Source organism: Tamandua tetradactyla, chromosome 3 (assembly GCF_023851605.1).
Source record: "Tamandua tetradactyla isolate mTamTet1 chromosome 3, mTamTet1.pri, whole genome shotgun sequence".
NCBI lineage: Eukaryota > Metazoa > Chordata > Mammalia > Pilosa > Myrmecophagidae > Tamandua > Tamandua tetradactyla.
Window position 1 is genome coordinate 133,429,679 of NC_135329.1, and position 25,432 is coordinate 133,455,110.

A 25,432-nucleotide genomic window follows, 5' to 3' on the forward strand; every position below is an offset into this window, starting at 1 on the left:
TTTATAGTTTTTAATATTTTTTTTGTTATTAGAGAACTTGTGCAAGAGCAATCATGCATAAAGTACAGGATGCCCATTTACCACCCCACCACCAATATCTTGTTTTCATGTGGAACATTTATTGCAATTGATAATAGCACATTTTTATAATTAGTCTGTTAATTAAAGTCCATGGTTCAACTTAGGATTCAATGTTCGCATAATTATGGATTTTTAAAATATTATTCTCTTAGTATATATACAATCTGCATCTTTCAAAAACTGAGATCATACAATATTCATCTTTTTGTGTCTGACTCATTTCATGCCTCATGACATCTTGAAGATTCATCCATGTTGTTGCATGTATCAGGACTTCATTCCTTTTTATAGGTGAATAATATTTCATTGTATGCTCACACCACATTTTTCTATCCATTAATTGGTTCATGGACACTTGGGTTACTTCCATTTTTTGGCAATTGTGGATTTGCTGACATTTGATTTGTTGGGAGTATTCTGATTACTGATTCAATCTCTTTACTAGTAATTGGTTTGTTGAGATCTTCTATTTCTTCTTGAGTCAATGTAGGCAGTTTATGAGTTCCTAAGAATTTGTTGATTTCTTTGACTTCATTTATTTCCACTCAAATCTTTATAATTTCCTTTCTGCTCATTTTGGGTATAGTTTGCTCTTCTTTTTCTTAGTTCTTCCAGTTTTGAGATTAGGTCTTTGATTTTGAAGTCTTTCTTTTTTTTAAATGTAAACATTCAGAACTATAAATTTCCCCCTCAGCACTGCCTTCACTGCATTCCATGTTTTAGTGTGTTGTATTTTTTTGTTTTAATTTTCCTCAAGATATTTCCTAATTTAGCTGTGATTTCCTCTTTAATCCAGTGGTTTTTTTAAGAGTATGTTGTTTACATATTCGTGAACTTTCCATTTCTCCCTCTGTTATTGATTTTTGGCTCCATTCCATTGTGGTTGGAGAATATACATTGTATGATTTAAATATTCTTTAATTTATTGAGACATTTTTTGTGACCCAAAATAGGATCCATCCTGGAGAACAATCCATGTGCACTCAAAAGAATGTGTATTCTGTTTTCATTGGCTGCAGTGTTCTATATATGTCTGTTAGGTCCAGTTAGTTTAGTGTATCATTCAAGTCCTGTTCTTTTGTACTGGTCTTCTACTAGATGTTTTATTCATTCTTGAAATTGGTTAAACTCTTCTACCATTACTGACACACCCTCAGTTTTTCCCTTCAAATATGTCGGTTTTTGATTCATATATTTTTGGGCTCTGCTATTAGGTGCATATGTATTTATAATTGTTACATCTTCTTGTTAAATTTTCCCCTTTAGCAGTATATAAATTACCATCTTTGTCCCTCATAACTGTTTCTGAATTAAAGTCTATTTTATCCAATATTAGTATAGCTAGCCCAGCTCGTATTTGGTTACTTCTTTTTTTTTTTTAACTGAACACTTTACTATCTATTTAAAGAAGAATTAATACTATGTTAATGTTTTGTAGAAAGTTCAGGCAACACTTTTCAGCTAGCCTTGTGAAGCCAGTATTAAGCTGATACAAAGAACAGACTAACATAATACCAAGGAAAAATTGCACACCAATATTTCTTATGGATTTTGGTTACTTCTTGCATGATATATATTTTTTCCATCCTTTCACACTCATCCCACTTTTATTTCTGATTTTAAGTTAAGTCTTTTGCAGACAGCATATAGTTATGTTGTGCTTTTTAATCCATTCTTCCAATCTCTGCCTTTTGCTGAAAGTGTAATCCATTTACATTTAATGTCACTACTGATAATGCAGGACTCTCTTATGCCATTTTGTTATTTAGCCTTTGTAAGTCTTATATCTTTGTTTTTTTTTTTTTTTGTTAGAACAACTCAGCAAAATAAAATCCCGGTTTATTGTTGGATAGCACTGTTTCACAAGTACAGAAAACAGACCAAAAAATAAAATAAAATAAATAGCAACTTCATAGACAAAAGGAAAGAAACTTTTATCTTTGGCCTTTTTAACCATCTCATACAAAACAACTACTTAAAGTGCAACTAACTACATTCACAAAAAAAGTTATTGGAATGCTCAGAATAAGATTGTATTTTTTGTTGGTTTTGCTTTTTTTACAAGTTTTTTTTTTTTTTCTCCTTTGAGATTATATTGAACATGGTCACACCACAAGTAAAGTCAAAAGTAGGACAGAGATCAATCAGAAGTTGGTTTGGTCATCCAAGATCATTAAAAATGGCTGATCCCTAACAATATGTACAAAAATATAAAATGCAAGTAAAAAATACAAACAAGTTCTCCTTTTAAAGTACTTTTAAGAAAAAAGCAAGGCCTTGGAAGTTTTGGTTCTTTTATCCTCCCCTGTTGCAAATTCACATTGAGGTTTTGGTTGGGTGTTGGAGAGCACATGTCATCCACAGTGGCACTGCTCAGGGGGCTGGTGGGACTCTGCTCAAAGGTGGCCACGTTGAAGGTGACCACATTTAGGTCCAAAGAGGGAAAGTGGAGGGTGAATAGCTCATGGCACCTTTTTTTTTTTTTTTTAAGTTTAATGTTCCCTTTTTTGTTGTTTAGTCTTCCTCATCATCTTCAGCTGTCCATTTGCCCGTGGCTGCCTCAACCTCATCTTCATCTCCATCCTCTTCCTCACCATCTCCTTCTTCCTCCTCTTCCTCTTCCTCCCAACCTTCTTCCTCTTCTTCATCTATCTCACTGTCACTGTCAGTCCCCTGCTCCCCGTTTTCCTATTAGTGTTCCCATTAGCAGGTGCATCTCTTCCATTCTCTCCTCCTCCACGACTTTCTTCTTCCCCGTTAAGTCCTTGGTGGTGATTTTGGAGCTGGTAACCACAGCCGCATCTGACAGGGTGGGGGCACGCCGGTGATCCAATACAGTGAATTAAAAAGAAAGCAAGAATTTGGGGACTCTGTCTGTAAAGCTGCCAGTGTCCACAGTGAGCCAGAGCTGGGCTGGGAATAATGCAGAGATGTTTTTTCCAAGTAGCTGGTGGGCCTTACACTTTTTTTGTCTCCCTCTTCCTTTAAAGCCTACTTTTATATTTACTTTCTTTTAGTGTTATACCATATTGAGTGCCTTTTCATTGTGTCTCCATGGGATTAAAATGTACATCTTGAACACATAACAATTGTATTTGGTTTGATACCAACTTAACTGCAATAGCATGCACATACACTTTTCCTATACCCCTGTGTTTCCCCACCATTTTTTTTGTACCTGTCACCACAAAGCTTTGTACACTGTGTGTCTAACACCCTAAATTTGTTATTATTTTTTATGCATTTGCATTTTAGCACCTGTAGGAAGTAGGAAGTGGGGTTACATCCCAAACAATACAAGACAACAATACTGGCATAATTACCCAAATGGTGACCTTTACTGCAGGTCTGTATTTTTTTAGGCTGCATTGAACTACTGTCTGGTGTGCTTTCCTTTCAATCTGAAGAACTCCCTTTAGCATTGCTAGTAGGGCGGTTCTAGTGGTGATGAATTTCCTCAGCTTTTGTTATCTGAGGATGTCTTAATCTATCCCTCATTTTCTCATTTTTTTTTTTTTTAACATGGGCAGGCACCGGGAATCGAACCCAGGTCCTTGGGCTTGGCAGGTAAGCATTCTTACCTGCTGAGCCACTGTGGCCTGCCCTGTCCCTCATTTTTTTTTTTTTTTTTTTACCAATGACATATTCCAAGTTTATTCTCGAATGTTGGTTCACATCAGTGGGACCATATAGTATTTGTCTTTTAGTTTTTGGCTAGACTCACTCAGCATAATGTTCTCTAGGTCCATCCATGTTATTACATGCTTCATAAGTTTATCCTGTCTTAAAGCTGCATAATATTCCATCGTATGTATATACCACAGTTTGTTTAGCCACTCGTCTGTTGATGGACATTTTGGCTGTTTCCATCTCTTTGCAATTGTAAATAACGCTGCTATAAACATTGGTGTGCAAATGTCCGTTTGTGTCTTTGCCCTTAAGTCCTTTGAGTAGATTCCCAGCAATGGTATTGCTGGGTCATATGGCAATTCTATATTCAGCTTTTTGAGGAACCACCAAACTGTCTTCCACAGTGGTTGCACCATTTGACATTCCCACCAACAGTGGATAAGTTTGCCTTTTTCTCCACATCCTCTCCAGCACTTGTCATTTTCTGTTTTGTTGATAATGGCCATTCTGGTGGGTGTGAGATGATATCTCATTGTGGTTTTGATTTGCATTTCTCTAATGGCCAGGGACATTGAGCATCTCTTCATGTGCCTTTTGGCCATCTGTATTTCCTCTTCTGATAGGTGTCTGTTGGAGTCTTTTTCCCATTTTGTAATTGGGTTGGCTGTCTTTTTGTTGTTGAGTTGAACAATCTCTTTATAAATTCTGGATACTAGACCTTTATCTGATATGTCATTTCCAAATATTGTCTCCCATTGTGTAGGCTGTCTTTCTACTTTCTTGATGAAGTTCTTTGATGCACAAAAGTGTTTAATTTTGAGGAGCTCCCATTTATTTATTTCCTTCTTCAGTGCTCTTGCTTTAGGTTTAAGGTCCATAAAACCGCCTCCAATTGTAAGTTTCATAAGATATCTCCCTACATTTTCCTCTAACTGTTTTATGGTCTTAGACCTAATGTTTAGATCTTTGATCCATTTGGAGTTCACTTTTGTATAGGGTGTGAGATATGGGTCTTCTTTCATTCTTTTGCATATGGATATCCAGTTCTCTAGGCACCATTTATTAAAGAGACTGTTCTGTCCCAGGTGAGTTGGCTTGACTGCCTTATCAAAGATCAAATGTCCATTGATGAGAGGGTCTATATCTGAGCACTCTATTCGATTCCATTGGTCGATATATCTATCTTTATGCCAATACCATGCTGTTTTGACCACTGTGGCTTCATAATATGCCTTAAAGTCAGGCAGTGCAAGACCTCCAGCTTCGTTTTTTTTCCTCAAGATGTTTTTAGCAAGATGTTTTTAGCATTTCGGAGCACCATGCCCTTCCAGATAAATTTGCTTATTGGTTTTTCTATTTCTGAAAAATAAGTTGTTGGGATTTTGATTGGTATTGCATTGAATCTGTAAATCAATTTAGGTAGGATTGACATCTTAACTATATTTAGTCTTCCAATCCATGAACACGGTATGCCCTTCCATCTATTTAGGTCTTCTGTGATTTCTTTTAACAGTTTTTTGTAGTTTTCTTTATATAGGTTTTTTGTCTCTTTAGTTAAATTTATTCCTAGGTATTTTATTCTTTTAGTTGCAATTGTAAATGGGATTTGTTTCTTGATTTCCCCCTCCGCTTGTTCATTGTTAGTGTATAGAAATGCTACAGATTTTTGAATGTTGATCTTGTAACCTGCTACTTTGCTGTACTCATTTATTAGCTCTAGTAGTTTTGTTGTGGATTTTTCCGGGTTTTTGACATATAGTATCATATCATCTGCAAACAGTGATAGTTTTACCTCTTCCTTTCCAATTTTGATGCCTTGTATTTCTTTTTCTTGTCTAATTGCTCTGGTTAGAACCTCCAACACAATGTTGAATAATAGTGGTGATAGTGGACATCCTTGTCTTGTTCCTGATCTTAGGGGGAAAGTTTTCAATTTTTCCCCATTGAGGATGGTATTAGCTGTGGGTTTTTCATATATTCCCTCTATCATTTTAAGGAAGTTCCCTTGTATTCCTATCCTTTGAAGTGTTTTCAACAGGAAAGGATGTTGAATCTTGTCAAATGCCTTCTCTGCATCAATTGAGATGATCATGTGATTTTTCTGCTTTGATTTGTTGATATGGTGTATTACATAAATTGATTTTCTTATGTTGAACCATCCTTGCATACCTGGGATGAATCCTACTTGGTCATGATGTATAATTCTTTCAATGTGTTGTTGGATACGATTTGCTAGAATTTTATTGAGGATTTTTGCATCTATATTCATTAGAGAGATTGGTCTATAGTTTTATTTTTTTGTGATATCTTTGCCTGGTTTTGGTGTGAGGGTGATGTTGGCTTCATAGAATGAATTAGGTAGTTTTCCCTCCACTTTGATTTTTTTGAAGAGTTTGAGGAGAGTTGGTACTAATTCTTTCTAGAATGTTTGATAGAATTCACATGTGAAGCTGTCTGGTCCTGGACTTTTCTTTTTAGGAAGCTTTTGGATGACTAATTCAATTTCTTTACTTGTGATTGGTTTGTTGAGGTCATCTATGTCTTCTTGAGTCAAAGTTGGTTGTTCATGTCTTTCCAGGAACCCGTCCATTTTATCTAAATTGTTGTATTTATTAGCGTAAAGTTGTTCATAGTATCCTGTTATTACCAGCTTTATTTCTGTGAGGTCAGTAGTTGTGACTCCTCTTCCATTTCTGATCTTATTTATTTGCATCCTCTCTCTTCTTCTTTTTGTCAATCTTGATAAGGGCCCATCAATCTTATTGATTTTCTCATAGAACCAACTTCTGGTCTTATTGATTTTCTCTATTGTTTTCATGTTTTCAATTTCATTTATTTCTGCTCTGATCTTTGTTATTTCTTTCCTTTTGCTTGCTTTGCGGTTAGTTTGCTGTTCTTTCCCCAGTTCTTCCAAGTGGACAGTTAATCCCTGCATTTTTGCCTTTTCTTCTTTTCTGATATAGGCATTTAGGGCAATAAATTTCCCTCTTAGCACTGCCTTTGCTGCATCCCATAAGTTTTGATATGTTGTGTTTTCATTTTCATTTGCCTCGAGGTATTTACTAATTTCTCTTGCAATTTCTTCTTTGACCCACTCGTTGTTTAAGAGTGTGGTGTTGAGCCTCCACATATTTGTGGATTTTCTGGCACTCTGCCTATTATTCATTTCCAACTTCATTCCTTTATGATCTGAGAAAGTGTTGTGTATGTTTTCAATCTTTTTAAATTTGTTAAGACTTGCTTTGTGACTCAGCATATGGTGTATCTTTGAGAATGATCCATGAGCACTTGAGAAAAAGGTGTATCCTGCTGTTGTGGGATATAATGTCCTATAAATGTGTGTTAAGTCTAGCTCATTTATAGTAATATTCAGATTCTCTATTTCTTTATTGATCCTCTGTCTAGATGTTCTGTCCATTGATGAGAGTGGGGAATTGAAGTCTCCAACTATTATGGTATATGTATCTATTTCTCTTTTCAGTGTTTGCAGTGTATTCCTTATGTATTTTGGGGCATTCTGGTTTGGTGCGCAAATATTTATGATTGTTATGTCTTCTTGTTGAATTGTTCCTTTTATTAGTAGATAGTGTCCTTCTTTGTCTCTTTTAACTGTTTTACATTTGAAGTCTAATTTGTTGGATATTAGTATAGCCACTCCTGCTCTTTTCTGATTGTTATTTGCATGAAATATCTTTTCCCAACCTTTAACTTTCAACCTATGTTTATCTTTGGGTCTAAGATGTGTTTCCTGTAGACAGCATATAGAAGGATCCTGTTTTTTAATCCATTCTGCCAGTCTATGTCTTTTGATTGGGGAGTTCAGTCCATTAACATTTAGTGTTATTACTGTTTGGATAATATTTTCCTCTCCCATTTTGCCTTTTGTATTATATATATCATATCTGACTTTCCTTCTTTCTACACTCTTCTCCATACCTCTCTCTTCTGTCTTTTTGTATCTGACTCTAGTGCTCCCTTTAGTATTTCTTGCAGAGCTTGTCTCTTGGTCACAAATTCTCTCAGTGACTTTTTGTCTGAGAATGTTTTAATTTCTCCCTCATTTTTGAAGGACAATTTTGCTGGATATATAATTCTTGGTTGGCAGTTTTTCTCTTTTATTAAATTAAATATATCATCCCACTGTCTTCTTGCCTCCATGGTTTCTGCTGAGAAATCTACACATAGTCTTATTGGGTTTCCCTTGTATGTGATGGATTGCTTTTCTCTTGCTGCTTTCAAGATCCTCTCTTTCTCTTTGACCTCTGACATTCTAACTAGTAAGTGTCTTGGAGAATGCCTATTTGGGTCTAATCTCTTTGTGGTGCGCTGCACTTCTTGGATCTGTAATTTTAAGTCTTTCATAAGAGTTGGGAAGTTTTCAGTGATAATTTCTTCCATTTGTTTTTCTCCTCCTTTTCCCTTCTCTTCTCCTTCTGGGACACTCACAACACGTATATTTGTGCGGTTCATATTGTCCTTCAGTTCCCTGATACCCTGTTCAAATTTTTCCATTCTTTTCCCGATAGTTTCTGTTTCTTTTTGGAATTCAGATGTTCCATCCTCCAAATCACTAATTCTATCTTCTGTCTCTTTAAATCTATCATTGTAGGTATCCATTGTTTTTTCCATCTTTTCTACTTTATCCTTCACTTCCATAAGTTCTGTGATTTGTTTTTTCAGTTTTTCTATTTCTTCTTTTTGTTCAGCCCATGTCTTCTTCATGTCCTCCCTCAATTTATCGATTTCGTTTTTGAAGAGGTTTTCCATTTCTGTTCGTATATTCAGCATTAGTTGTCTCAGCTCCTGTATCTCATTTGAACTATTGGTTTGTTCCTTTGACTGGGCCATATTTTCAGTTTTTTGAGCGTGATCCGTTATCTTCTGCTGGCATCTGGGCATTTAGTCAGATTTCCTTGGGTGCTGGACCCAACAATTTGGAAGATTTTTCTGTGAAATCTCTGGGTTTTGTTTTTCTTATCCTGCCCAGTAGGTGGCGCTCGTGGCACACCTTTGCCTGCGTGTCCCACCAGTAAAAGGTGCTGTGGGTTCTTTAAGTTTGGAAAACTCTCACCGTCGGGGAGGTTCTCCAGCCGAAGCGGCTTGGAAGAGTGCCAGCCGGCCCGGCGTCGGAATGCGGGGAGGGTCGCCGGCCGCCGCAGCCTGGGAGAGCGCCCGTCCGAATTTCCTAGTCAGCCCGGGGCGCCAAGCATGGCGGGAGTGCACCAGCCACCGTGGCCTGCCCGGGAGAGTGTGCCGTTCCTGGGGAGTCACGTGTTTGGAAGGGGCCCCCCCCATCACCGTTCTCCGCGGCCTGAGGATTTCCGATCCAATTCTCTCAGTTGGTCCGGGGGGCCACGCGTGATGTGGGCGCCAGCCGCCATGGCTTGAGGGGACCGCCTGCCCAATTCTCCCAGCTGGCCCGGGAAGGGGGAAGGGAGGAACTCCAGCCGCTTGCCGCCCCACCCGGTGAAGCCTGCGCCCCTCGGCGATCTCACCGGAGTGGGTTCTCTCATCCAGTCAGCCGTTCCAGGATGGGGTGCGCTGTTTTTTTGATCTCTGTCGTGGCTCTGGGAGCTGTTCTGTGTCGTTTCTACTCCCCTAGTAGCTGTTCTGGAGGAGGAACTAAGATCCGCGCGTCTTACTAAGCCGTCATCTTCTCCAGAAGTCCCCTCATTTTTGAAGGAGAGTCTCAACAGATACAAAATTCTTGGCTGGTAGTGTTTTCATTAAGCTCTCTAAGTATTTCAACCTACTGCCTTCCTGCCTCAATGGTTTCTATGATAAATTGGCAGTCACTCTAATTGGATTAAGTAATAGCAACCTGCTACTTTCCTTGTATGTAACAGGTGGTTATTCTCTTGTAGCTTTCAGAACCCTCTCAGCTTGTCCTTGGCTTTTGATAGGGTAATAAATACATGACAGGGTGAATTTTCCTTCACTTTTATCCTGTCTGGTATTCTCTGAGCTTCTTGGATGTGCATATTTATGTCTTTTGGTAAATTTGGGAAGTTCTCTATCATTACTTCTTTGACAATTCCTTTTGTCTTTCTCTTGTTTTCTCCTTTTTGGGGCTTCCATAATGCATATATTGACGTGCTTGATCATGTTCCAGAGGTGTCTTAGGCTACTTTTACTGTTTTTTTACATGGGCAGGCACTGGGAAATGAACCCGGGTCTCCAGCCTGGCAGGTGAGAACTCTGCCTGCTGAGCCACCGTGGCTCACCCTACTTTTACTTTTAATATATATATTTTTTCTTTCTGCTCCTCAGCCTGACTCATTTCTAGTGCCTTGCCTTCAAGTTCACTGATTCTTTCTTCTGCTGACTCCCATCTGCTTTTGAAACCGTCCTGGGCATTTTTCATTTCCGTTGTTGTGGTCTTCAACTCCAGTAGTTCTGTTTGGCTCCTTTTTAACATTTTTCTGTCTTTAGTTAGACCCTCATATTGTTCATTCATTGTTTTCCTGTTATCTTTTAGCTCTTTCTCTGTACTTTTCTTCATCTCCTTGAGCATGTGTAAGATCATTTGTCTAAAGGTTTTGTTCAGTATGCCCACATTCTTATCTCTTTCATGGTGTTTTCTGTGTTTTTAACCTCTTGCCTTAGATGGACTATCATTTCTTGTTTCTTTGTCTTGTAGTCTTTTGTTTCACACCATACATTTTAATACTTTAGAATATTAATTTTTGAATTTACTCCCTAGGGTGTCCCATTTTTGGTTTTGTAACCAGCTGGTGATAAGACAGAGATTTTTGTGAGCTTCATCCTTCCTATCAGGAAGGTCTGCCCAAGGTGAATGTACTGTGCGGGGGTTTCCTTGTCCTTCTGAGCCTCTGTCTTATCCTGGGCTTCTGCGTGCTCGTTGTTTTGGAGTCCCCCTGTTTACCAGAGTCTGATTGCCCCTCTGTTTCCCAGGAGACAGATCTCTCTCTCAGGGTATTTCACTTCCGCAGGCCTTTGTCCCAGGTTTTCCATCTCTATAGGTTTTTTAGACATTTTTCCTTCTCTCCCCCTACTTTTGCTTGGAGGGCAAATTCTGAGAGGAGGGTCACTCCAGAGAGCACTTTTCCAAGTCAGTCTTTTTCAGCCAAAATAAGGCCAACAGCCTAGGAAGGGAGTTCCACAGTCCCTTCAGACTGGCTCCAAAGTCCCCTTGGGAGGGGACCAGGAAGGGCTCTGAAAGCTTCTGCAATGGCTCCCTAAAGATGTACTGTCCTGGCCTGCCCAGCAAATGCAGCCCTTCTGCTAACTCTTCCCTGCAGCCCTGAGGAAAGGCTGAATCATCCAATCTCCACCACATCCTCCCCTGTCCCGTGGTGGGGAGGGGGGTGAAACAGTGGCTGCCACAGCCATTGTCTGGGGTGGGTTGAAGCCCTCCCAACCAGGATCCAGCCATCCAAATCTGTTAATCAAAAGCTGTGATCAGCAGTTGGCCATGCCCACCACTATTCCTGGGGAAGAAGGTTTTTATGGCCTTTTCTGTCACCAGCAGCTAGCCAGGAACCAGAGCCTGCCACGTTCTGCTGCGAGAGCAGGAATGGGCACCCATAGCTGCAGAAGGGAGAGTGCAATGTACTGTTCTTTACTGTAATTTACAAGCCTCTTCCTCCTGCTTTTCTCTGGGTGCTATACTATGTTCTTCTGGCCTCTGGAGTTTCAAAATAGTTGATTCAAACAGTTCCTGCCTGTTTAATAGTTGTTTTGTTGAGAGGATTAAGTCCTAGAGCTCCCTACTCTGCCATCTTCCCTGGAATTAAACCTTCTGAATAGTTTTGAAATGCAGTATAATCATCTAATAACTTGATACAATTTTTTACTTATTAAGTGTTTTAAATTGGTAAGTGGAGTGGAAATATTATTAGTTAAAATCTATTTGGGGCTATCAACTTAAGACAAACTTTTATAGCAACTCAAACTGCCCCTTGGTTTAAAAACAAGACAAAAACATAGAACGTATTCATTTTCTGCTTGAACATATATTATTAAGTCAAGGATTTTGTTTAATAGAGGTTTTTCCCTCCCTTATTAATTTTTTAGTAAATTAAAATTTGGGTATGTGTGTCTGTGTGTGCGGGTTTCAGCCAGAATGGCAATCCTAGATATCTGCTATAGAAGACCCATGAAATTCAAATATACACGCCACGAATTTTTTTTCACTTTTTAAAAACTTAAAATAGCATTTAAAGTAATAAAATCAAATGTTCATTAAACTTGCAGGCAATTAATTTTGAATTTAGTAGTATAAATAAAACACAGTTTTGTTGTCTTCCATATTATGCAATTTTTTCATAGCACCAGATTTTAGAGCAGAGGAAAGAGAACAGACTTTTCTACTGTCATTTGTCTCTTTAACAATGTGGTACTCTCCTAATTAATAGACAAGGCCTAACTTTCTCCTCCCCTCCACATCATTTACATTTTTTTAGATCGTCAAATTTTGACAGACTCAATCAATGAGAAAAAATTAATTATATCATTTACTTGGAATTTATATTTTATAAGGCAATTAATTGATTCAATTGCACAGTAAGCATCAAACTGATAGTTAGATTTATCAAAATAACACCCTCTCCTGTATTTGCTTCATTTCAGGGCACTCTAACCACCCATTCGTGCCTGGTCCTCTATCGTCTACATAGAATAAGTCTGTGAAAAATTATGTCTTCCCAGGGAAAGCTGCTCACTTTTCTCATGTAAGGTTAGTGACCCTGAAACAAAGATATTTGTACTGGAAAATGATCCACTACTTCATTCAATAAAAAAACAAGAATGGGTTTCCATAATTCACTCAGACCAATTTATGAGAATCCCTTTTTATGATCCTTCTTTTCTATTGTGTTTTTAGTTCCTTTTCTTTTCCTTACTCTTCCTAATTTAATTCTTCACCTTTTCATCTTTGTTTCTTGTTTTGTCACTTCACATTTCCCCTTTATTTTGTCCACATTTCAGGAGAGGCAGCTAAATTAAAGGAAATCCATGTCTTTTCAAACAAATAGTAATTTTTCCCCTATTATCCTCATTTAGGCCACACACTCACATACGCATATATACTCTTACTTAGATAAGAAATTAAGCATTGGTTAAAGGGACATTATACTTTAAGATTTGATTTTTTATATACAACATATACTTCCTTGTAACTATGCTTCCATTTTAGGTAATTTTAAGTGGCAAACAAAAAAATTGCAGATGGACTACAGGTTGAGATGTAGTTAATTCTGCAAAAGGAGATGAATCAGAAATTGATTTTCTGTTCCATTTCTTTGTTTTGCTTTGTATTCTTTTTTGTTTTAGTGGCTAGCTCTAGATCAATATATTTGAAACAGCCAGTATAATTATTTTCCATTTGCAGTGAAATTATAATTTAAGAAAAAATATCAGCAGGAGGTTTCAAAACAGAAGTAATATGAAATAGAAGTTGGATAGTATCAGAAGCTGCCAAGTATAATTTGTTTCTCTTTAACATTTCTGATTGATTCAATAATCAATTTTTCAAAAACTGCCATCTAGTAAAGGGGAATATAGACCATACAATGACAAAAGGATGTATCAAAGACAGTATACCAGTTATAAATAATGGGCCTTTTTATTCCTCTGGAAACAATTTTATCTGCATACTTGCATGGTCTGCAATTATTCTTTGACATGAATGACAGTTTCAGTGTAGGGAAACTTCTACTGTACAGAGTTGCTACTGAAATTGCTATGACTTACATGTGAAATATTATTTTAAGCACTTCAAAATTATAGTATAAAGTTGCACAGATTATGTATTGCATCCTGGGAGGCAACTATATAGATTATCTTCCATTCATGAAGCTTAGATTACAATTCTCCACCTACATTTCAGTTTGAAACAATTACTTTACTTTAAAAAAATCCTCATTTTCTTTCTGCATTCTTTCTCTTTTAATTTCTATGCAAGTTGATGGACCATGCAAATCCACTATTCCATGGGAAAATGAAGACTTTACAAAGAGTGTGAACTAGGTATCCCCAAAACAAATTATCTTATTGATATGCATCGCAAAAATAGAGGTTGCTACTGTCTGAAGGGTACTTTCAGGAATCATTCAATAATGACTAGATTTGTTAGTGGAAAATAGAAAGAAATCAAAACAGTGTTCAAGTTAAAAGAACAAGATTTTGAAATTAGAATAGTTCTTTTTCAGTAGTTCAGTTTTGTTTCTAGATATGTCATCTGTGAGACTGACAAGTTGGTGATTTTGATAGAGAGGTTTTCCAAGTGTGATATTGTTTAGAGTAAAACATTTCAAATATTGGAACTATATTACATTATTGTACTTGTTCCAATATTGCTTTAACAGAATATTATACTGTCATTTAAACATACCTAAGAAAGTGACAGATATTATGAAAAAAATCTCAGCTGATGTACTTTGGCTTAGTGTTATACTTAGGTTTACAACCTAAGCTATACAAATAAAGTTTTTTTTCTATCCAAATTTATACACAGTACAAAAAATTCTTTTCTTAAATGCTAAAGAAATGTGATAAGGCTTCCAGCTTCTGAGGGGTAAGGACAGATACCTAAATTATGGTTTCCTCATGGGTCCTCCTAAAAAATCACAGAAATCAAGAAGAGGAGCAAATCAAAATACCTATAACCCCTGCCTACAGCGTAACTAGAAACAGATATATCTCACTTCAAAGAAGAAAAATTTATCAAAGAGCCATTCCATAAATAAATTCTAGGCCTAGAAGATTTCACAGAGGAATTGCACTTACCTTTTAAAGATCAGAAAATCTCAAAGTGACTTAAATATTTCGCTACCATAGAAATGGAGGAAGACTTCCAAATTTTTAATGAGGAAGTTATAAACTCAATACTAAAGCCTGAGAAAATTGCACATGTAGTGGGCCACAGTGGCTCAGCAGGTAAGAGTGCTTGCCTGCCATGCCCGAGGACCTGGGTTCAATTTCCGGTGCCTGCCCATGTTAAAAAAAAAAAAAAAATTGTGCATGTAGACACAAATATTCCATATGAGTCTCACTAAAGAATGTTGATGTCAGAGTCCTAAAATAATATTCATATTTTCAAATCCTACAGGATTTTCCAAAATTAAATCCATCATGGCTAAGTGGGGGCTTATTCCAGGGATGCAGGAATGAGTTCATGTTATCAACTCCATTAATAAAAATTTCCATACAAATAAAGAGAAAAAATAACACACTCATTTTCACAGATGCTGAAAGGCATTTTAAAATTCAGTACCAATTCCTGATAAATATAAATCAATGGAAACTTCTTTAAAATGATGGAACACATACAACTCAAGTGCATGCCCTTATTTTAATTAATGGGGAAAAATAATGAAAGGGAAGATCCCATTTATAATAACAACAACAGAAAATATAAAGTGCCAAGGAGGAAATGAAATAAATGAGGATAAACTTAAACTACTACTGAAAGACACAACAATTACACTAAAAAAAAAAAAAGAAAAATAACCTGTATTCTTGATTAGAATGATGCCACATCATGCAGATGTCACTTTTTCCCGAGTTAATTTCTAAATTTAATGTGATTCCAATAAAAATACCAAAGGATGTTTTTCTGGATCTAGAGCAGTTGTTTCTAAAGCTCATGTTGAAAAATAGGCCCAAAGCCTTGAAAATAAAGATCAGTAATGGGGCATACCATATCAGATATTAACAATATAATTAAAACAATGTGACTCTGAAAGAGAAACAGACCATTGGAACTGAATAAAAACTTCAGAAATAGACTCAAGCACATAAAGTTTAGTCTTATTAAATACACTATCTAAAATTATTGGGAAAATAAATAAATGATATGAGAGCAACTGGAGACATTTTTAGAAAGAGAAAAATTAGATGTATGCCTTATACTGTACACCAAGATAAATTTTAGGATCAGAGGTCCTAAAAATTGTAACTGTACTATTCTAGAAAAAAAAAGCAACTTATCTTTACAACCGTGAAGTGGTGAAAGTTTTTCTCTATTACTCAAAGTCCAGAAGCAACAAAGGTACAGATAAATAAATTTAGCCACATTACAAAAACTATAGCTTTCATATGGGAAAAAATCATAAAAAACATAAAAGACAAATATTTTCTGGGAAAACAATTTAAACTTTTCTTACAAATTGAGAAAGAAATGACCAAAAACGAGTAGAAAAATGGATACAAGAAATGGGCAGTTCACTGAAAGGAAATGTGATAGTGCTTAAATATAGGAATTCAATGATAAAAAGAGAGGTAGTACTTCTCAACTATCAGAGTGACAAAAATCCAGAAGTTTGGCATACTCTGTTGACAAAGTTGTGGAGAAAATGGCTCATACATCACTGGCGGCATTTTAAAAGGGTTCAAACCACATGGAGGGGCATTTTGCAGTATCTAGAAAGATTACAAAAGCATTGATCTTTTACCCAGCAATCCTTCTTCTAGAAATCTACCCTGAGTATACATCTGTACAAAAATGAAAACACAGATGCACAATCCAACCTGCTTATTATTTGTACTAGCCATAGTTTGGAAACAACCAAAACGTTGTCAATCAGAGACTGTGAATGAACTATGATATATCCATGTCAAACGGTTTTGGAAACACCTGATAAAGTCTGTACTATAGCAAGGCACCACAGACTAACATCAGCTATGGCTTTTTTAAAGATAAAATTATTCTACTTGAAATGCAAATGTCTATTGAAATCTGAATTGAAATGAAGAATTCACGAGCATAACTCCAGTAGCACCATATCCAGAGCATTATATACAGGTTTGCCCTTTACTTACGGTTTACAGTTTTGACTGGTAATATTGGGTTTACCCTCTCTGGGGAGGCAGCATTTTCCTCATCTGTCACATATTCAAAATTAATGATGAACATCATAGCCACTCCCTCTTGGTTTTTCACTGGAATTATGTGAGTATTACAAATGAAAGTGGATCCTAAGGAGATGAAAAATTAGTGTTAGGTCAAAAATATGCCTGCATTTTGAAGTATAAGCAATATTAACATTATAATCAATCCTTATAGAATTTTCTATTCTAAAAGAACACTGAAATTCAATAAAAAAGAATTTGAGTTTTTACTTCGTATCTTTTCACATATATATTTACTTAAAAGATGCACAAATTTTGCTGGAAAGATTTTACAGGCAACCCCACCATCTGTAATACTTAGTACAGGTAATAAAAGAGACATATTCATTAACTTTCTAGAAAAATTCTTAGCTTTTCCTTATATTTTGAAAACAATCTGAATCTATGTAAAAAATAGCTGTATAAATAATGAGGATAACTCATTTTGTGTAATTTTTATTTTAGCATTAAGCAAGTTATCCTTTTTCTCCTTCAATTCCTTGAAAATTAAAATAGTAGATTATTGACCCTGTCTTAAATATGTTCAATAATTTTTTGTATAAAATGCATAATGCCCAAATTAATGGTCTTCTTAAGTTTGTCACCTATTGGATAAGAAGAGCAAAACTTTGTCTATATCATTGTGTTGATTTGATTCCTTCAATCAAGCTGACATTCTTCTACAGGAAAATTTATAGGCTAATAAGATACATTTTATCAAAATCACCTGAAAATGACCGAAACTCAAGGAATGGCTCAGGTTACAATCAGCTACCACTGCCCAGCCTCCAACAGAAAACCCAGAACCCAAGATTTAGAGAATCCAAGAGTTGAGAGATTAAAGAACTGTGAAACTGGACATGTACAGTTAAAATGTTGTCACTTATCCTTGTCACTGACGCCTAGAAGTGGGTATTCTCCCCAAACAGTCTCCTTATATCTTTGGCCTCTCAATGTTTTCTTTAGTCTTAGTGATGGTAATATCACAGGTAGGGATTTGTTTGGGTTTAAAACTATATTTTTACAATGCAAAAAAACCTCAGGTGGCTTATCAGTCATTTAGGCAATAGTGTGTACTTTGATTGCTTGCTTTTTAATTCCTTGAATCTTGAATCTTGAGGAGGGCGAGTGTAGAGGCAGGAACAGGTTAGGAGCAAGGCTGGGCTGGTATGAGACTGCAGAAGGAGATGGGGGAAAGCGGGAGGTCACAGGAAGATCTGTGACAGGGACATTGGCAAGAAGAAAAAGGATGCAGATAGGAGCCCCAACATCTGCAGGGCCAGTGGCAACATCTGCAGGGGCCAGTGGATGCTAGTGTTTCAAAGCGGTGCCCTATGAAGAGCCTAAATATTAAAAAAGCTAGTCTTGTTTTCCTTCCTACCTACTCTTTCCTTCCTTCTCTTCCCTGCAACAAGTCTCCTGCTACCAGAGCTGAGAACAAAGGCTACTGCTAATTTTGCTCTAGATTGAGGACATCACAGGTTGAATGGACTTTGTGGGTGGAACTAGAGATCTAATCATTATTTATGAAATTGTTTCTATGAGGAAATGTGTTCTAATTCCCAAGGAACTGATCGACAAATGCACTTTTAGAACACAGACCACTGGTAAGTTTGGGATGCTTGTGTACTAATTATAATTCAGATTTTTAAATGTGGATAGCCTCCCGAATTTGAAATGTAGAGGACCTTACGGCTCATTTCATAGTTTCTATAAATGTGGCTATGATTCTACAGATGCTAGAAAATATGCTTTAAGAATGACATGCTGTACCTTACAATCTTCAGTTATATATTCTATCCATTTAATATAATAGTTAGCTGGAGTTCTTGTCATAGTTTCCATGGTAACAAATGGGATGACTTTAGTAAACAGAAAATAAGCAATTTAAGACTGTTCTATTAGAACTAAAAATAGAAATGCTTCAGGCCAGGCGTTGCAATACATACTGGTTAAACAGAGTCTGAAGAGATGCTAGAAATAGCCATTATGTACTTGGCTAATGAATCAAAAATACATATTGATTTTATCACTTAAAATGGCATTTCCTGGATCATTTAGAACATCATTGTGAATTAACAGATTTGTTACTTAGCAGTTTTGAATCTTTGGGGTATACTGCTGATTGTCGAGCAAAACATAAAACTCAAATCTTTGCTAAATCAAAAAATAAAAGATGTGGGGATAGAGATCTAATAGGCTTGTAGTAGAGAAGAGTTATTTTGCTTTTGGAAATAAGGGGTAAGCTCATGTCTTTCAATACTAATGCTTGCAAATTTACCGTCTAGTACTAAAAAATCATAAAAATATAGTGCTTTAGAAAAAAGCGAAGCTATATGCATTGGCCCCACAGCATATTGAAGACGTAATTAATCTAGAATTTAGTGTTCACTATCGTATTTCCTGCATGTTTCTGATAAGCAATACATCTCTTTTAAAGTCAATTGAAGAGTCATGTTTACATTTTTTCTCCTTTAGATTTGGGATTAATGTCTCCATTAAGCTTGCACAGCCTCCTGGAAAGCAGACATTAAAAGGAGCAGCATGGAATTTAGAAGGGAAAGAGAATACATTACTTTGTGCCCTTAAATATTTTTTTCTTGAAAATGACACTGGGGAGTCAGACATTGAGAAACAAGAGAAACAGAAACATTAATCCAGTAAACATGAATCTAGCCATGAAAAAAAAAAGAACATTCAATAATGAGTAAATAAGAGAACAAAATAAATCTAGAAAAAATAAAATTTAGAACTTCTTAAAATGAGTCTTGTATTCAAATGAAATTAATAGTGTTAAGAAGCAGCTTATTTACAATAGCATTATTCAACATTTATAAAATTATACATGCAATCATAGATTTCAATATTTATAAAATTATACAACAATTATACTAATATCAGTTAGACTCAGATTCATTTCTGTGTTTTGTCTCATGAGTGCAAACATTCTCAAAGTGGGACAAGCTGCTTAGGAAGAACAGTGTTCATTTTAATCATGTTTCTAGAATGTGCAATTTTTAACTGTAGCCACAAAGTAAGTTACTCAGGGAACTCTGAATAATTATAAAAATTACCCCTTAGTTAATAAATTGGAGACATATGTCTAGTTGCACTTTGAGCTTTTTAAAAGGTGTTTTATTTTCCTCTCTGTGGTTTGTGCTCACAGGGAAGCCCTGCATCCTGAAACCAACGAATATTTATTGAGCACCTACTAGAGGACTGATCACTGTTCTGGGTTTTTGGATAGTGATGGGAAGGACAGGAATGGACAGACAAATGCTGTTCTCACATTCATGGAATTTATACTGTACTGGAGGAGATGTCATAAATAAACACATGCATATCTTAATATATCAAATAAAAATAAGGGCAATAAGGACAGAGAAAGTAGAATAAAGGAATAGATAATGGCAATGCCTTTAGTTTTTAATAAGCCACAAGAGAATGGTTCTTCTATAAAATGAAATTTGGGCAAAGACAGAAAAAGAAGTAATGGAATGTGCCATGTGGCTCTATGGAAAGAATGCACCTGTCAGAGAAAACTACAGGTTCAAAAGCGTTTGGGTGGAGGTACAGTTGGCATCCTCAAGGAACAGCAGGGAAGCCAGTGGGATTGGAGTGGTGGCTGTGGAGCAGGGTGGGTTGGGAGATGAAGGAAAGTCAAAGGGTGGCAGGGGCAGACCATGCAGAAGACAAGATTCAGATTCAGAACTTCCTTCTGAGTTAGAGATGAGGACATTAAGTCCAGCAGAGGCTGGACTTAAAATTCTCCCTCTGACTTAGATGTGAAGAGAAGGTTGTGGGTGAGGCCAGAGTAGAAGCAGGGAGGAGCAACACTGCAATAGTACTGGCAAAGGGATTTGGTGGTTAGGACATGGTGGTGTAGCTGAAGATGGTGAGAAAGGGTCAGTTTGGGATATTTTTTAAGGTAAAGCTTATAGGATTTACTGATCCATTGGATGACATATGAGAAAATGAGAGAGGGTACACGCAACTCCAAGTTCGTGTAGGAATTGAAACAGTGCAGCCATCGATTATTAAAATGGAGAAACTGGGGAAGGTAGCTTTGGACATGTTAACTTTGCGATTGATACCTAAGTGGAAATATTGAGAAGGCAAGAGACTGGACCAAGCCAGAATGGGAGTCATCAGGAATGAATTATATTTAGAGGCATGAGACTGGATAAAGTTATCTAGGGAATATAGGTGGAAAAGTTTGGGGCCTGAGCCCAGCACTGCAGTATCTGAGAGGGGAAGCTGAGAGAAGAACTGGCAAAGAACGTAGAGGAGCACACAGTGAGGTGCAAGGAAAATAAAGGGAGTGTGGTGTACCAAAGGCTAGGAGAAAGGAGTATTTCAAAAGGTGGGCATGGATGAAGATGCAGGAGCAATGCTCTGTCCCCCCATAGAATCTCTGAACAAATAGCAAGATCTGGCAGAAATATCTTCCTCAAAGCTCCAGAAAACAGTTAAAGGATTGCAGTACAGGGTGAATGCCAAATCAAGAAAAAGTAACTTAAAAGTGGTAGGGTGTTGCGGTGCCTTGGCTATTCGCTTGCCCTCGGCTCCCCATCCCCTCACTAGCTTGGCACAAGCTCTGCCCAGGCTCCCGGCATGGGCGGGGCCCAGAATAACCCAGGTGTGCTTAACGGAATCCTGTACATCTGGGCCAATCTGTCTGGTGGCTACCTAAGGACTGAAACAGGACACTCGTCATAGGCTTGCCATCCCAGAGGACAGCATCTAGCATGCAGCAGGCCTCAGTCAATGGTCGCTCATGGGAATGAAACATTTATTCGGAACTGATCATTTAGAATGCACTATGTGCAAGGCGCTGTTCTGGGCGCTAGGGGTCCAGCAGGGAACAAAGCAGATGCAATCCTTGCCATTGTGTGGTTTACAATCTTGTAGGGGTAAGGAGAAGCCAAAATAAATAAGTAAAGTTCATATACATTAAATGGTGATGGTATCATGGAATACCACGGAGAAAATACAGAAAGGACATAGTGAGTGACAGGAGTTGAAGGAAGTTTTTAACTTTTAAGGAGGTGAGGGTGTCGGGTGGGAAAGGCCTCACTGTGGAAGTCACATTTGAGTAAAGAACTGAAGTGGATGAGAAGCGAGGCAGAAGGATATCTGGGGAAGGAGGCTGGAGCAGCCAGGGATGTGTGGTTAAAACAGATAAAGTGAGGGGGAGAGTAGTCAGAGGTCTGGATCAGAGGAGTAAATGAGCAGGGGAGCGGGGACAGAAACAGAAGGTGTAGTGCCCTGTGGGCTTTTTAATATTTGAGTTGAGAATGGGAAGTCATTGGAAGTTTTGAGTAGGGAATGGTAGGCTCTGTGCTTATTTACATTCTGTAAAATGGGGAAAGGAAGAAAGAGCACCCACCTCATATTGTAGGAAAAGTGAAATAATACAGGTAGGGTACTTAGCGTGGAGTCTGAAATACAGGAAGTGGACAATAAAGGAGTGTCATTATGATTATTAACTAGGTTGGGGAAAAACAGTTTCTCAACTTGAAATAATGGTAAACTTTCACCGAAAATATGGTGAATGAACTGAGTCATTCAACCCTTAAAGAGCTGCAGAGATGAACTCATCAGGTCAATGCCCTGGTCTGCAGATGAGAAGGTGTGTCAGGCAGCAATTTATTTATCTGGACAAGGGGTGAGGAGGGAGGATCTTTTATCATCTGGTGTCCAACGTATGTTTCCTTGACTTTTCAGTGCCAAGGCTCTTGGCTTATTTTCTGTATGTCTCCTGTCTCTGTGGATCGTCCCATTGCCTTTAAAAAGCACACTCTATGTACCAGATAACATTCATGACAGCAGAATTCGGCCTCTTTTGGTAAGCCCCATAGTCACTGGTATTTGGTATGGAGTAGAAATGTGGGAAACAATTTTGATATTTTGATTTTAGTTATAGGAGTACCATGATCAGTATTTGAAAGCACTTTTTTGGAAGAAGGGGAATGATAACTTCGAGCATTTATTGAGTACACACAGCTGCTGCCCATTGCTCTGATTACTTTTCACCCCTGAATATTATTTGTGCCCTCATGTAACCTAATGATGATGGTGTCATTATCATCCCCATCACACAGATGTAGAGGAGGCCATGCATATCATGGGTCCTTTGTCTTAGTCTATGGGCACTCCTTCCTCTTTCACTGATTGTTCCAGAATGCTTGGCTTCCGATTCCTTCATTCTGCCTGGAATTCCATGTTTTATTAAATAATGGAAATTCTGAAGATTTTTATTGGTTTATAAGTGATGGTCTGAGGACTAAAGCTCTGCCCACTTCTTTCCACCAGTCTTCCACATTTCTGTAGCACTCCTGGTTTAGGCAGAATTTGCTTTTCTTGCTACTTAGCAGAAAGGACACATCATCTACTTGTAGAGCCTGCCCCCAGCCATATACCTAATGTTAATCCATTCATTTCTATACTGACTCAGGACCATTTCCCATCTCTCCAACTTTTATCAATTCTGTTCTTACTAAGAATAAGGGAGCCCCACCCTACCCCTGTGTCCCTACATATTACTATTATTATTTTTTTCTTTAGCTAAGACAAAAGAGATGGTTTATTATACACGTGTTACACTAGGTGACAACTGAGAACAGAACTAGTCCAGAATGTCACAGGTCCAGGGCAAAGAACCAAAAGGGGCTGTTTTGGTACAAACAAGGTCTTTCACAGGTCTTCGTAAAGTTGGACAATTACTGGAAGTTCTAGATCCATTGAGAGAATCAAGACAGTAGCCTGCAGTCAATAACTCATATCAGCATCCTCAGCCTCTGGCATTCCATTATTTCTGCTCCCCTGGTCTCCATGGGTGCACACGCTAATAGTTTACTTGGACCTCTGCCTCATCTTTCTTCTTTTGCGCTTCAGCCTGCGCATCTGCTTCTTCCTCACTTGGCTCTCATGGCGCGGAGGTTTCTAGCAAGATGGCGCTACGGCCAAAAGAGAGTCCCTACATATTATTATTACCACTTGTTAACAACTACATACTATGTCATGGCTACTATATTCTGAATATCTTCTATATTCCACATAGATGATTATATGAGAAATTTTTATCTAAGAAAATTTAAAGGCTTTTCTCAAGTTGGTAGTAGAGCTAGGATGTGAACTCAGACTTCGTAGCTCTAAATCTTTCTTCTAAGTGTTTCCCAAAAAGTGAGATGTTAATAGATAAGACAAGAAAAAGTTCTCTGTAACCAATCCTATTTGGGTAATTTCTTTACCAAAAGGTCTTAAACACCTGCTTGAGATAGCATTAGGTGAGTGTTCTGTGAAAAGATGGTTTTACACTCGAAAAATTGCATGGAAGTGAATGGATCCACAATTTCACTCACTTTTAAAAAATGGAATTTGTACTGGTTTCACATAGCACTAGTGAGTGTTCTGTGAAAATGCCATTTTTCACATAAAAAAGTGCTTTCAAATGAATGGAGCTAGCATTTCACTCTTTTTACAAAACTGATTTACATACTTCTTTTGCACAGCACTAGGTGAGTGTTCTTGGAAAATGCTGTTTCTCCCTAAAAGAATTACATGGAATTAAATGGAGCCACTATATGATTCAGGTTTCAAACTGATATACATACTTTTTGGGGAAGCATTATTTGAGTGTTCTGTGAAAATGTAGATTTTCATTCAGAAAAGTACATGGATATGTATGGAGCCAGTATCTGTCTTAATTTACAAATGAATTTCCATAAAGGATTGATGCTTGGTACACATTAGTATATTACAGGTTCTGAGAATTTCTACAAAAAGAAGTGTATTGACTATGCTTAATGCAGCCTTTTCCAAATTTATTTGACTACATGTGATGGTTAAGTTCATGAGTTGCATAACTGCAACTTGACCAGGTTATGGTGTCCAGCTGTTTGGTCAAGCAGCAGTTATGGTGCCCAGTTGTTCGGTTAAGCAAGCATTGGTCTAATAGTTACTGTGAGGATATTTTGTGAATTTATATCATCAGTAAGTTGGCTGCATTTATGGTTGAGTACATCTGCAATCAGCTGAGGAGACTGTCTTCAACAATGAGAGACATTTCATCCAATCAGTTGAAAGCCTGAGAGGAGAACTGATGATTTAGCAGTCAGAGAAGGATTTCCATCTCTACTTCAGTCAGCCGACTTCTTCTGGGGAGTTCGTTGAAAACTTTCAGGAGGGTTCTCAGCTTGTGGCCTGCGTGAATCAGTTTCTATAATAAATCTCAATTCTTACATTATATTTCTGTTGGTTCTGTTTCCCTGGAGAGCCCTGACTAATACACTATGAAATCCCATTTTAGAGAAATTTGTGGTAAAATCTAGCTTCTTGGAATGCCATTTGGAAAACATTGAACTATGTCAAATTCCCTCCCTGTTTCAAAGACACCCTTCTGAGAGGGAAGGAAGTAAGTATCATAGGTCACCTGGGTGTTTTTTGTTGCGGAGAAGAAAAGGGAAGAGAGTGCCAAAAAACATTCTCAACTACTCAATAATTTTGCTTGGTATTGTTTCTATTCTACGCTCTCAGAAATCCACCTACATTAGCAGTTATATTTGATTAGATACTTTGCATCAGTGATTTTTCTACAAGCTTGTTATAAGTTAAAAGGTTATTGCTAAATAAAATATAATGGAGATTTTCATATTCTAGTACCAATTTAGACTATTTAACAGAGATCAAATATTATAGCATAAAAGCCCTAATTCAATAATCCATTAAAATTGCACGGGATCCGGTGCCTGCCCATGCTAAAAAAAAAAAAAAAAAAAAAAGCATGGGATAACTCTGACATGTGCAAGGAAATAGTTTCAATTCTGTTTCCTCAGGACTGTTTCCCTTTCATTTAAAAAATGTGGCT

The 25,432-nt window shown here is 37.3% G+C and overlaps 1 protein-coding gene across 1 annotated transcript in view; it reads right to left on the reverse strand.

The window, feature by feature from the left end:
- The window catches only part of KCNH7 (potassium voltage-gated channel subfamily H member 7), a 495,299-nt gene that overhangs the window by 154,203 nt on the left and 315,664 nt on the right, over positions 1-25,432 (reverse strand). Inside the window, exon 3 of the mRNA XM_077151943.1 lies at positions 16,495-16,650. Within this exon, the coding sequence (XP_077008058.1) occupies positions 16,495-16,650 (156 nt within the window). The remainder of the gene's footprint in view (positions 1-16,494; positions 16,651-25,432) is intronic.